Below are 14108 nucleotides of genomic sequence, written 5' to 3'. Positions count from 1 at the left end.
CAAACACACAAATGTAATCTGTTACTATTTACAGTGCCTTGCGAAAGTATTCGGCCCCCTTGAACTTTGCGACCTTTTGCCACATTTCAGGCTTCAAACATAAAGATATAAAACTGTATTTTTTTGTGAAGAATCAACAACAAGTGGGACACAATCATGAAGTGGAACAACATTTATTGGATATTTCAAACTTTTTTAACAAATCAAAAACTGAACAATTGGGCGTGCAAAATTATTCAGCCCCCTTAAGTTAATACTTTGTAGCGCCACCTTTTGCTGCAATTACAGCTGTAAGTCGCTGGGGGTATGTCTCTATTAGTTTTGCACATCGAGAGACTGACATTTTTTCCCATTCCTCCTTGCAAAACAGCTCGAGCTCTGAGGTTGGATGGAGAGCATTTGTGAACAGCAGTTTTCAGTTCTTTCCACAGATTCTCGATTGGATTCAGGGCTGGACTTTGACTTGGCCATTCTAACACCTGGATATGTTTATTTTTGAACCATTCCATTGTAGATTTTGCTTTATGTTTTGGATCATTGTCTTGTTGGAAGACAAATCTCCGTCCCAGTCTCAGGTCTTTTGCAGACTCCATCAGGTTTTCTTCCAGAATGGTCCTGTATTTGGCTCCATCCATCTTCCCATCAATTTTAACCATCTTCCCTGTCCCTGCTGAAGAAAAGCAGGCCCAAACCATGATGCTGCCACCACCATGTTTGACAGTGGGGATGGTGTGTTGCTTTTACGCCAAACATAACGTTTTGCATTCAATTTTCAATTTTGTTTTCATCTGACCAGAGCACCTTCTTCCACATGTTTGGTGTGTCTCCCAGGTGGCTTGCGGCAAACTTTAACCGACACTTTTTATGGATATCTTTAAGAAATGGCTTTCTTCTTGCCACTCTTCCATAAAGGCCAGATTTGTGCAATATACGACTGATTGTTGTCCTATGGACAGAGTCTCCCACCTCAGCTGTAGATCTCTGCAGTTCATCCAGAGTGATCATGGGCCTCTTGGCTGCATCTCTGATCAGTCTTCTCCTTGTATGAGCTGAAAGTTTAGAGGGACGGCCAGGTCTTGGTAGATTTGCAGTGGTCTGATACTCTTTCCATTTCAATATTATCGCTTGCACAGTGCTCCTTGGGATGTTTAAAGCTTGGGAAATCTTTTTGTATCCAAATCCGGCTTTAAACTTCTTCACAACAGTATCTCGGACCTGCCTGGTGTGTTCCTTGTTCTTCATGATGCTCTCTGCGCTTTTAACGGACCTCTGAGACTATCACAGTGCAGGTGCATTTATACGGAGACTTGATTACACACAGGTGGATTGTATTTATCATCATTAGTCATTTAGGTCAACATTGGATCATTCAGAGATCCTCACTGAACTTCTGGAGAGAGTTTGCTGCACTGAAAGTAAAGGGGCTGAATAATTTTGCACGCCCAATTGTTCAGTTTTTGATTTGTTAAAAAAGTTTGAGAGATTCAATAAATGTCGTTCCACTTCATGATTGTGTCCCACTTGTTGTTGATTCTTCACAAAAAAATACAGTTTTATATCTTTATGTTTGAAGCCTGAAATGTGGCAAAAGGTCGCAAAGTTCAAGGGGGCCGAATACTTTCGCAAGGCACTGTACCTGCTCAAAATTGTAATCAGTAACGTAATTTTTGGATTATCCAAACTCAGTAACGTAATCGTATTATTTTCTGTTACTTTTGGATTACTTTCCCATTAAGAGGCATTAGAAGAAGACAAAAATAATTCATCAAACACATTTGGTGTGTCATAATAGTGGTCTCTGACTCTGACTCTGAAACAAACTTAAACTAGCGCCTTTTTTCAATGCTGAATTGAATGTCACTGAAAAAACAGAAAGGTATATCTGAATGTATAAGTAATCATTCCATTCTAATCTGAAACCTCTCCATTGCTAATAAATGGACCTATTGTATGAATTATCTTCCAAATCAGTTAATAAACAAGGAAGTTATTTTCATTCCCTCAAATTGAGGGAGTGGGTGTCAGGATATGAAAGCACAGGTGTTGATACCTTCATGAAGTTCACCTGAGGTGACTGGGATAAGATATTTTGATAGGACTCTGTACACAGCTTGGAAAATGTAAGTGCTATACAAGGAAGCACTAAATAATCTCTGTCAGATATGTTTCAAAAGGAGCCAGGGAAGTCAACAACTTCTACCTCTCTATCGCTGGTGAGTCTATCTTTCTTTTTACCTCCATCTCAGGCCATCCTATCCCTCTATGTTTTTTTTACCAGTCCAACACAGGTGAACTTTCCTTTCCAAAGGTTGATTTAGAACAGTGATTTTTAGTTTGAGCCGTTTTAGAGTACAAGTGGGAGTCGACTCCAAAATAATTGATTCCTCGACTCCTTGCCAGTAGACTCCCGGTGTCGACTCACATTTCTGGGTGTCAAGCTTCAACCTATCATCTCCTAAGATTCAGTATTTTTGCAACGGAGGAAACTATTTTCCATAATCTACTTCGAGAACACAAACTCTCGCATATTACACAGCAAAGACAGAGCGAGCTAGCAGGGGGAGAGAGAGAGATGGGAGGGGCACAGCCATGCATAGGTAATAGGTAGGCATGTCGGCCTCAAGGCAGACAGTCAGAACTGTGCATCGGTAATCAAAAGATGTAGGCTATTGCAATGCTGTATTTCTTGGCATGCAATGTCTCGTGCAAGTTTACTAAAGTAGGGGCTATCAATGAGTAGGCTGAGCTATTCTACACGCAACAGACCGAAGACCAAACGCACACTAGTGTTTTTCATTGCAAAGAAAAAGAGGAGCAGGTGAGCCAGCGAGGGAGAGAGGATCAGGACAGGCAAACAGTATTTATATAAAAACAATCTGATATATCAAATGCCTTACTGTTATTTTCCTGAATAAATAAAAGCAGGAAATGCATCACCTACGCCTCTACCGCCGTTCATTCCAATTAGCCTTGTGCCCAGCCCTCAACCCAACACCCAGCCTTGTGCCCAGCCCTCAGCCCTCAACCCAACACCCAGCCTTGTGCCCAGCCCTCAACCCAACATCCAGCCTTGTGCCCAGCCCTCAAGCCAACGCCCAGCCCTCAGCCCTCAACCCAATGCCCAGCCCTCAGCCCTCAACCCAATGCCCAGCTCTCAACCCAACACTCAGCCCTGTGCCAGTCTTACTGCTCCTGCAGTGTATTACATAGGCAACAGAGCATAATAGGAGTTGTTTGAGCTCCAATAATGTTTCTAATAATCTGTATTGTTTTGATCAAACTATGTATTTTAGATTTTTCCTTGTTGCTCCTGTTGTCACCTTCTCACTGATCTTGTGATGGAAAAACCTGCAGTGCTTTGTTTTACTGTACATTCAAATGTAGGTTTTATTCTTTGTAACAAAGGTGGGTCATGGCACACATATAGCCTGACAGAGCTGTCCCATAGAGGTCTTTCTACTGGACAGGAGGGGATGAGATGGTGCGGGTCCATTTGATGAATCCGGATCGGGCCTGGGCCAAAGCAGATCCGAGGGAGAGGGAGAGAGAAACCTGAGTGGAGGAAGGGAGAGAAAGAGAGAGAGTGGAGGAAGCAGGAGAGAGAGACAGAGAGAGACCGGGAGCTAAGCGGAGAAGAGGATAGCAGCCAGAGAAAACAGTCATGTTTGAACATGGAGTCTCAGTGCCATTTATCACACAGTGGTGAGAAAAACCCACTGGGGAACATTCTCTCTCTCACCCTTACTCTGTCACTCTCTCTCTATTACCCCTCTCTCTTTCTCTGTCTTCATCCTCCTCTCTCTGTCTCTTTTCCTCTGTCTCTCCCTGTCTTTCTCAATTTTCCTGCCCTCCTGCCTCTTTCTCTAACTGTTTCTAAAGGACATTTGCAGACGTGGAAGGAGTGGGTGTACAGACATCAGAGAGCCAGCTAGAGGTCAGAGTTCATAGTTCAGACCAGGTCACTGTTAAATTCTGATTGTGAGGAGTCGTAGGTTGTAGATCGTAGCTCACAGAGAGACCATTAGATGTGAGAGACACTTATACTTACTTAGAGTCAACCACGTGCACGCACAAATACACACACACACACACATACGCAAGATGAAATCAAGATGAGAAAGAAAGTGACCTACTCATTATCAAGAGGCAGCCAAGGTCGAGAAGAACAAGGAAAATATTCCAAACTTAGTCAACAGCGACAGAGAGTTGATATTACCTATTTTGAAAATCATTGTCTTCATGTTGGAAAACTAGCCATGTACATGTTGTCTCGTTCTTTTCCATTATGTTTGAAAAGTGCCAGCACTCACACACACACACACACAGCTTAGCATCACAAAATTATAGATTTATGAGTTATGAATTTATTAGAACACACACAAACACACTTCATCCTAACACTGTTGTTCAATGGAACCAATATCTAGAAACGGATGGACCAGACAGAGATGATGTCATAAAGAGACCAGGAAGCAGTAGAGTTCACCCTGTGAGGACATCTGAGCAGTTTCTGTCAATAATAATTATATTACAAAACCTAATGGGCTGGGCAGCTGTGTGGGTAAGGAACTGAATTTATCGATCAATCAATCATTGACTCAAATACTGTCATGAAGGTACAGACAGTGTGGTATTTGGCTATTTTACTCTTACAGAACAGCACAGAAAAACACACTTTTTTTTACATAACCCCCATCTTCACCACCAACATCACTCTTCAAAACACAGTTTACAAAAAACAAGACATTTAATACTGAATAGTATACAGATACTTTTTACAACTATAGAACACTATGGCCATCATTTTCCCCACAGACAATGAAAATAACCACAACATTGATATATGGGTTGGTATGGCAATATTATGTATGTATTATGCTACATGTGGTTTGTGCTGTTAATTTATTTAAACTCCAGTCAAATAAATTGTCTCTTTCTGTCATGGACATGGTTAAAGAAGCTACAGCAAATCCTAAATTACACTGCAGTATAAACTTTTATAATAATTTCACACGTGTATTAGAAATGTATGTTTTTTTGCATCCCAACTCTCCCTGAGACACCCTCGGAGAGTGGGGTCATAGCCAGGGTCTGCCAATATCAACGGCAACCCTGGAGCAATTTGGATTAAGTGCCTTGCCCAAGGGCACATCGACCGATTTTGCACTTTTTCGGCTCAGAATTCAAACTAGTGACCTTTCAGTTTTTGTCCCAACACTCAAACCGCTAGGCTACCTGCAGCCCAATAAATATAGTAGTGAGTTTTACAATGTTGTGCTGTTGTGTGTGAGGAAAATGGAGCCATGTTATTAGTCCATCTCTGTAGTCTTTGTCATCTGAAACATTTATTACATTATAAACATTTATTATTCATCTGAAACCTTTATTCTTATGAATAAAAAAGCTAACATATTAATCAAGGCCACATGCTAACGTATGCAGATACCCTTGTATATTAGTTCACATAACATCCTCCATTTCAACTCTGCATTGATAAATATTTTAGAAGTTTCTGACTGACTTAGTACATTTATTTGAATTGACCCAAATATAGAGATCAAAATGAGGGGGGGGAATAATTTATGTGTGTAGCAGGTCTTTGTCTGTCTGTCTGACTGTCGGTCTGCCTGTGTTGTCATGGTAGCGTCAGTTAGTCTGATGTTCTGATCACTCGGCGGCGTCTCCCAATGCAGTCTGGAAACCTTCAAACACGTCACACCGCTGACCAGCAGATCACACCAGTGTGAGACACACATATACACACACACAAAAACATGCACGTACACAGACACCAGATTATGCCCCTAGCCCCCCGTCTCTGTCTCTGAACTGAGTCTGAAGTCTGGACTTCTACTCTAAATCTCTCTCCAGCCGTCTCTGTCAAAACCAACACTCACACGCACAAATGTTTTACATTTTAGTCATTTAGCAGACACACACACCCCATCTAGACAAGTCTCTATATGTTTATTTCCCCCCTCTCCCTTTACCTCTACTCCCCTCTCCCCACTTTCCCCTCCCCTCTCCCCACTTTCCCCTCCCCACTCCCCTCTCCCCACTTTCCTCTCCCCACTCCCCTCTCCCCACTCCCCTCTCCCCACTTTCCCCTCCCCACTCCCCTCTCCCCACTTTCTCTCTCCACTTTCCCCTCCCCACTCCCCTCTCCCCACTTTCCTCTCCCCACTTTTCCCTCCCCACTCCCCTCTCCCGACTTTCCTCTCTCCACTTTCCCCTCCCCACTCCCCTCTCCCCACTTTCCTCTCCTCTCTACATTACATTGACTGTCTGATAATATATCTCACCTCTTGTTAACCCCCAGAAATGTTCAAACTTCCATCCACTCAAAAATGTACATTTTATACACCATAATATTGTGCCAATCTAAAGCCTTGTTCACATTGGCAGTTTGAAGTGACTTTACATATCCGATTTGCAGTCAAGCCACATTTCAAACAACCTTTGTAGGTGGTTTGAAGTCAGATACAAATCTGTTGCCATGCGACTTGTGTCTGAACAGTCAAATCTGATACATTTGCCCTCAAGTAATGTTTAGAATGTTATTTGGCATATCTTGTTGCATGCTAGCTGCTCTGCTTACAGTTTGACAATAACAACTTCACATTCATCATCTCCAGCACCACCTCTACATCAACATACTGTATGTGAAAATGTCTAGTTTAGTAGTAAAAAAACATAGAGGGAAATAAGTGTTTCCAATGACATCATTGGTGTGGCAATACCTACTCATCATTGTAACCATAATTGGTTAAAATGACATGATGCACACTGATGATGTCATTGGAAACACTTATCTTCCACTATCTTTTTTATTACAAAACATAGAAACTAGCCATTTTCGTATATATTGATGTTGTGGTGGTGCTGGAGATGAATATGTAGTAAAAAATATTTGTTCTCCCTTTAATTGTTTACAAACAAATTAGTGAATGTGCTACAAAAGCTAAACAGCTACCTATCTAGCTAGTTGACTGTTGTGGCTTGAGAAAAATGACTCCCTTTGAGGCTTTAATTAAAAGTGTTTTATCACTATGATTTTGAACATTCAGAGAGACTGGGAAACGTCCATGGCAGGCATTGTTGTCATCATAGCTTGCTACATAACTTCTGAGTGATAAGAAGCACTAGCACCACCACCAATCAGCCTACACCACTGCACACTCACCCGTCATAACTATGACAACTAGCGTAGCCATGTCAGCAAATGACTGCTGTCTGAACACACACAAATCCCATATGGTCACTTGTAACTTGCTGTTTGGCAGTGGTGTAAAGTACTTAAGTAAAAATACTTGAAAGTACTACTTTTTGGGGTATCTGTACTTTACTTTTTAAATATCTGACAACTTTTACTTTTACCTCATTACATTCTTAAAGAAAATAATGTACTTTTACTCCATACATTTTCCCTGACACCCAAAAGTACTTGTTACATTTTTGAATACTTAGCAGGACAGGAAAATTGTCAAATTCATGCACTTATCAAGAGAACATCCCTACTGCCTCTGATCTGACGGACTCACTATACACACACGCTTTGTAAATTATGTCTGAGTGTTAGTGTGCCCTGGCTATCCGTAAATACATGTTAAAAAACAAGAAAATGGTGGTGTCTGTTTGATTAATATAAGGAATTTAAAATTATTAATAGTTTTACTTTTGATACTTTTTGAGTTTTACTCAAGTTGTGTTTTACCGGGTGACAGTCCCTTTTATCCAAGTAATTTTCTATCAAGGTATTGTAACGACCCTGGGTTTATAAACGCGGTAATCGACCCTGCCGCACGAGCATGCTTTTGCGGCACAGTCGATAGCGCGCCGGACCTCTGGCTCGAAGGTCGAGGGTTGGAGACCTGCTCCCTGCTGTTTCATTACAGTATCTTTACTTTTACTCAAGTATGACATTTGTGTACTTTTTCCACCACTGCTGCATTTGGATCGATAGTCAGTATTCCAAAGCGGATGTGAAAACATAAGTGATTTCAGCATTAAAGCCTGCAGTGTGAACAAGGCTTTAGCGTTCCCTTACACACAAAAATGGTTCATTCTATGGTTTATTAGTTTGAATTCTAAAACTATATCTGTAATGTATATTCTATTATTTTCTACTTCCTGTCTTTAGGCTAGGTTGAAGATACCCAGGTTCGGAAAACGAAATAATCTGATTTATGCCGCGTTTAAATGGTACAAGGTAGAAGGTTGATGGCAAACTGGTGTGATTGTTGTCAATGAGAGCAAATCGTTCAACTTTAGCCGTCTGCGGTAACGTTGTTTTCTACTGGGTGTTGATTTGCACGGCTTGTTTACTGAAATCACCATAGAAACTCGTACTGTTGTTTTTGCCGTGACCATCTTTTTTGCTTTCTTGTCCGGCTACGCCGATATGTATAACGGGTTTTTGCGTCCCTCGTCTAAACGCAGCATTACTGGACCAGAGCCGTTAATAACTAGCATTGCTGGTCCCTTAGTTGAAAAATCTTCCATGTTTATGCAAAGAGTTATGGGATATTAGAATCCTCTTGTTTTAACCTTGGTTATCTTCAACCAAGTATTTAGGTAGTGTCAGAAGAGGTATGTATGGACGTTAGAACACCTAATTGGTTGTATTCAATAGATCACACTGTGGGAAGAACGTTTTGTAATGGAAAACGAAAACTAGCGTTTCTTTTGGGACAAGTTCAGGTAATCCTTCCCTGTTTCAGTCAATTTTTTTCTTCCATTTGGTGCCTAATGAATAGGACCCTGAATGCATCCACTCAAATCAGGGTGCCAACTCTGACAGCAATTTCAAATGCTGATGTCATGGTGAGAAACAAGGAATCCTTACAATCATGCACAATGTTACACAACTACATAGTAAGGTAGAGCCCTAATAATACAACATAACAAAGTTCAATTGTCTCACACAAGAACAATGAAATCAAAATATCATCAAAGACAGTAATAACATGGGAATAACACAGTAACAACATGGTAATTACAAATTAATAAACAGGTATGATTCTGAACCACAATGTCCCAGAGCTCTGGAGGAGGAGTCCCTTCTCGTTCGTCACCAGAGTTGAAAACTCCTGCTAGCATTAGCATAGCATAGCCACTCATCTCATTCCCTCGTCCCTCTACCCGACCCTAACCACCAACCCTCAACACTTCCTCAGCCCGAAACCTCACCATTCAAATACCCTCAACCCTCACCCCTCAACCCCTTCCTCACCCGTCAACTCATTCTTCTGTGTCTGCAGGTGTAGTGTGTGGCTGTTCAACTCACACACCCCAAATACCCTAACCCACATCACCTCACCCTCCTCAAGCCTCCCTCCACTCTCTCTGCAGCCGCACTGTCTCTCTCTCTTAGACCTTCTGTTGCATCTCTATCTGTTGTCCATGTCTGCTGTGACTCTGACCCTTCCCGTTCATCTCGTACATTGAGCTCTTCTGCTGTTTCCGTCGGTAACACCACGCACCGACGGCGGCTGCCAGGGCAACCGTGCACACAGCAATGACAATGGCCGCCACCGTGGGCCCCCTGCCGGAGGGGGGAGGAGGGGGAGGAGGGCAGTCCTCCTCACCTCCGGTACACCCTGCCTCCCCTGTCTTGCCTTCCCTCTCCCCTTCCTCCCCCTCCCTCTCCCCGCTGTGTCGAGTCAGGTTGTGCTCGGCTCCACGTTCCTCCTCGTCAATGACATCATCAGTCCACGCCGTGGGGGCGGGGCCGTGCTCCAGAAAGGGGTGCACATGATCCGTGGTTTCCCAGGAGTCTGTGGGAGAAGGCCTGGCAGCGTTTCTGGGGGTGACGTCGTCCAGTGATGATGTCAGAGAGGGCGTGGTGTAGTCGGCTGAATAGGAATCTGAGGATGTGGCCTCAGGGGAGAGGGGTGAGTCGGGTGAGGCTTTATGGCTTAGTCCTCCCACCTGGTCCTGATCCTGCTCTACAGGGTCCGCCTCCTGCGTGGGGGACAGGGGGACCTGAGGGACGCCCGTGAATGGGACGGGACGACTCATCTCCACCTCATTGGGCCGGTCCGTCACCCCGACAACCACAAGACCCTCCTCTTCCTCCTCTCGCACCTCAGGCTCCACCTCTTCCTCTGTGGAGCCGCCTCCCACTTTATCAGTGTCAGTCTCCTCCTGACTGACAGGGTAGCCGTCCAACCAGGTTTCATCTGTGCTGGCTGTGGGTTCTCCTCCCGCCGCCTCCTGGGTTACATTCTGAGGCTCGCCTGTTGTCATTCCAATGGGAGGGACTACATGGCCATCTTCATGGTCGTCGTGGTCATGGTCATCATGGCCATGATCATCTTGATCGTTATGGTCATGGTCTTGGTCTTCATGGTCATCAAGGTGATCATGGTCGTGGACATGGTCTTGGTCTTCATGGTCATCGTGGTGATCGCTAGGATCTGAGTGGTCATGATCATCATCGTCATGGTGATCCGTTACATCATCGTGGTCATGGTCTTCATGATCATCATGTTCACCGTGGCTGTGATATTGAATGCGGTCATCCTCCTCGTGTTCACCCATGTTGTAATGCTCGTCGTGTCCGTTATCATACGCACCCCCCTTCTCATGGTCATCCTCCTTGTGTTCTCCTTGGTCCTCACGGTGGGCCTCTTCACTATCATAGCTTTCATGGTTGTCATGTTCATGGCCATCATGGGTGTCAGGATCATCGTGGTCAAGGTGTTCAACAACATGGTCTTGTTCAGAACTTTCATCGTGGTCAGGATCTGTTCGATCGTCGTGATCATATTCACGGTCAATATGTTCATGGTCAACATCATCTTCGTGGTCATCATGGTCATTGTGGTCAATTGGTTGTTGGAATTGACCCTCATGGCTGTCATGATCCTTTGTCTCCTCTGGTTGGCTGTTGTCTTCCTTGCTCTCCTCTGATTCGCTGCCGGAGGCCCTGACACGGTTGTCTCCCTCAGGGGGTGTGTCCTGTGTGACTGGCGGGTGGGTGGGTTCCACATGTCCCGCCTCCTGGAAGGCCTCTGAGGGGAACCAGAACAGGTGCTTCTGGGAAAGCAGGGAGACGGGCGCCTCAGTCGCCTCCGACATGCCCATCCCCTCCTCCTGCTCCTCCTCCTGCTTCTCCTCATCGACGGGATGGTCTGTCGAGTCTTCCAGCTCCTCCTCCTTTCTTCCAGTCACCAGTCCTTCCCCCACGTTCTCCTCCTGCTGCTCCTCCTCTCCCACAGACAGCTCCTCTCCTCCCTGCACTTCCTCCTCTCCTCCCGTCTCCACATCCTGCTCCTCTACTTCCGTCATGCTGAAGCTGGCCTCCTGCTGCTCCTGATCCCTGCGCCCCTCTTCTCCTGTGTCCTCCTCCACATTGACATATGCTGTCTCCTCTTGCACCTCCTCTTCTACCGGTTCCTCCTGTGTGTCCTCCTCCTCAGTAGGGGTGTCGTAGGAGAGGTGGTGATCGTCATCAGTGAACTTATCTTCATAGTCAATGTGGGCCTCTGTCTTGTCTGTAGGTACAGAGAGAAAAAGAGAGAGAGGGTGGGGGGGGGGGGGGGGGGGGGGGGGGGGAACACAATCAGCCACAAGCACACACATACCCATAATGCAGCGTGCACACACACAGTATAGAGACTCGTAGTCAACGTGGACTTGGCATTCTGTCTCCTAGTCCAGGCTAGCTAGCTGTCTTCCGGTTTTCTCCTCTCCCCCTTCCTTCCCTCCTCCCCCTCTTCTCCTACTCCACATGCCTAGTGATGGCATCTATCACAGAGGTGTCATGACACCCGTTTATATCTCTCACTCACAACTGGGATGCTGTTTTGTAACAGGCATAAATCAGACCCTTGGCCTTGGGCATATCTAAAATGGCAACCTATTCCGTATGTAGTGCATTGACTTGAGTATTGCACTTCAGATGAAAATATAATTATAGAAAAGTATGGAACTGAAGTGATGACTGTTTATTTTTTATTTTTTAGATTATTTATTGTCTTTTTAAAATGTGTATTATTAATATTGTTATTACGTTTCAAATTACAATACAATAACAAAAAACATAGGACATCCCTACATGTATATTTCTGTGAAGAAACATAAAATAACATTAAAGTAAAATAATAAAAACACCACGTATGAATTAAGTTTCAAAAGTTAAAGTATCTCAAATAAAATAAGGTCAGGGATTACAAATGTACAAACCTATGATATAGTTGTAAGAATACAGTGGGGTTTTTGTTGTTGTTGATTTGATTAAATATTGGATTTCAAGTAAAAATATATTGCATTTGGGGACAGATTTCAAATATTTGTTTTTGTGCATATAAGATTTACCAGAGAGAATGAATTCAGTAGTTTGTTTTCATTTGAATAATAACATATTACATTTTTCATTGTAAATACATGGGTCTTATTAATAAATGAAAACATGTAGGTACTTCAGTAGATTGGCAACCTTTCATGAAACCAGTTTGGGTTTTGTTAATAAGGTGGTTTAGGCCCATTTTAAGTCTATTAGCATATGCTAAAGTTATCCATTTATAATCTGTATTTAATAATGTAATAGGTCTCCAATTATCTATGAAAAGGGGATCTTTATCTGGTTTTGTATTAAGGAAATAACCCCCTGTTCCATGGTAGTAATCATCTCACCCTTAGCTAGGCATTCTAGGAACATGTTGAATGCTGATCCCTCTAAATGTTCCCAAAAGTGTAAATAAAATTCCACAGAAAGCCCTTCTTCATAGATTTAAGAGCATCTCTAATCTCCACTAAAGAAAAATCATCTTCCCATATAGACTTGAACTCATCAGAAATCATTGGTACATGACCATGGACATGTTTCCTAAAATGTTCACATTCAGTCCCATTATAATTAGGTATATACAGATTTTCCATTGAAAGAATACACAAAGCTAGAGATGATATTTGGGTCTTTACACAAGGTGTTGTCAATATTTCAGGCAGAAAGAGATTTTCTCTTATAGTTCCTTTTTTTGTTGTTTTTCTCACCCTCCTCAACCCATTGTTCTCTAGATCTAGTAAAGGCCCCTTCAGCTAAATCAATGTACATTAGATCTAGTTCTATTCCAGATGTATTCAAGTCTGTTTCTTCCTCTGCTAAAAGGGTATATTTTTCTAAAAGTACATTCAATTTATTCATAAGCTCATCTTCTTTCAAACATTTTTCCTCTTTAGTTCCTTACTGCGTGTAATGGCGACAGATCTTACTTTGAATTTAAACATTTCACAATTACTTCAATGTTTTGGTTCTAAATCATTTGAATTAAACGGGTCTATGATCAAGTTCTTGATGCTCTCGTTAAAGACTGGATCATTTAGGAGTGAATTATTAAGTTTCCAGTATCCTCGAATGGCACTGGATTCTTCAGAACATTCTAACGTCAATAATATAATTGTATGGTCAGTGAAAGAACAAGTGGGGGATAAATGAGAAACAGATCCATTGTGGATTTGACCATCATTGACATATGACACCAGGTATATTCATTTAAGTTTCTATTACAGAAACTCCATGTAGCACCCACTGTCAGTTAACTGCAAAATTAGGTGATGATGTCACTATTCTGAGATATTTAAGCTATTCTAAGTGGATATCACTCTAGAGTTATCAGTCTCCAGCTATTATAAAGCCATGCAATTGTATACTTGTTTTGCAGCTCAGTAAGCTTATCAGCAAGGTCCAAAAATAAACTCTTATTTGAGAATTGTATCCATACATATTGCATGTAATAAAACAAGCATTATCTTGTTTGGAGATCAATGTAACCCATCTCCCATCTTTAGACACACATGACTCTGAAATATCACCGTATGAAGCGACATCATAGTGCCAGCTGAGTGGTTAGACCCGTGACTATAATAAACAGTATTTCCCCATTGTGATTTACAAACAGTAGAATCTGAATCGCAGGAGTGAGTCTCCTGGAGTAGAATTAAAATAACATTTTTAAAAAGTGTTTTCCTTTTAGTTGTGTTTCATAAACCCCTGGCATGTAGAGATACAACATTTAGTGCATTGTATTCAAAATGTTGCATAACCTGACAGAAATAAAATAACAATAATAAAACAAATACAGTAGTGATATGAATAACTGGTT

At 42.6% G+C, this 14108-nt stretch overlaps 1 protein-coding gene across 1 annotated transcript in view; it reads right to left on the bottom strand.

Moving 5' to 3' along the window:
- Nucleotides 1–7017: 7017 nt before the first annotated feature.
- susd5 (sushi domain containing 5) overlaps nt 7018–14108 on the bottom strand; it is a 28327-nt gene continuing 21236 nt past the window's right edge. The window contains exon 5 of the mRNA XM_090208987.1: nt 7018–11498. Within this exon, the coding sequence (XP_090065113.1) occupies nt 9370–11498 (2129 nt within the window). The 3' untranslated portion in view covers nt 7018–9369. The remainder of the gene's footprint in view (nt 11499–14108) is intronic.

The sequence above is a fragment of the Oncorhynchus mykiss genome, chromosome 18, assembly GCF_057628025.1.
Source record: "Oncorhynchus mykiss isolate SJ-2025 chromosome 18, ASM5762802v1, whole genome shotgun sequence".
Lineage (NCBI taxonomy): Eukaryota > Metazoa > Chordata > Actinopteri > Salmoniformes > Salmonidae > Oncorhynchus > Oncorhynchus mykiss.
Note: the sequence above shows the minus strand (reverse complement) of the source record. Positions and strands in the feature narration are given on the sequence as shown.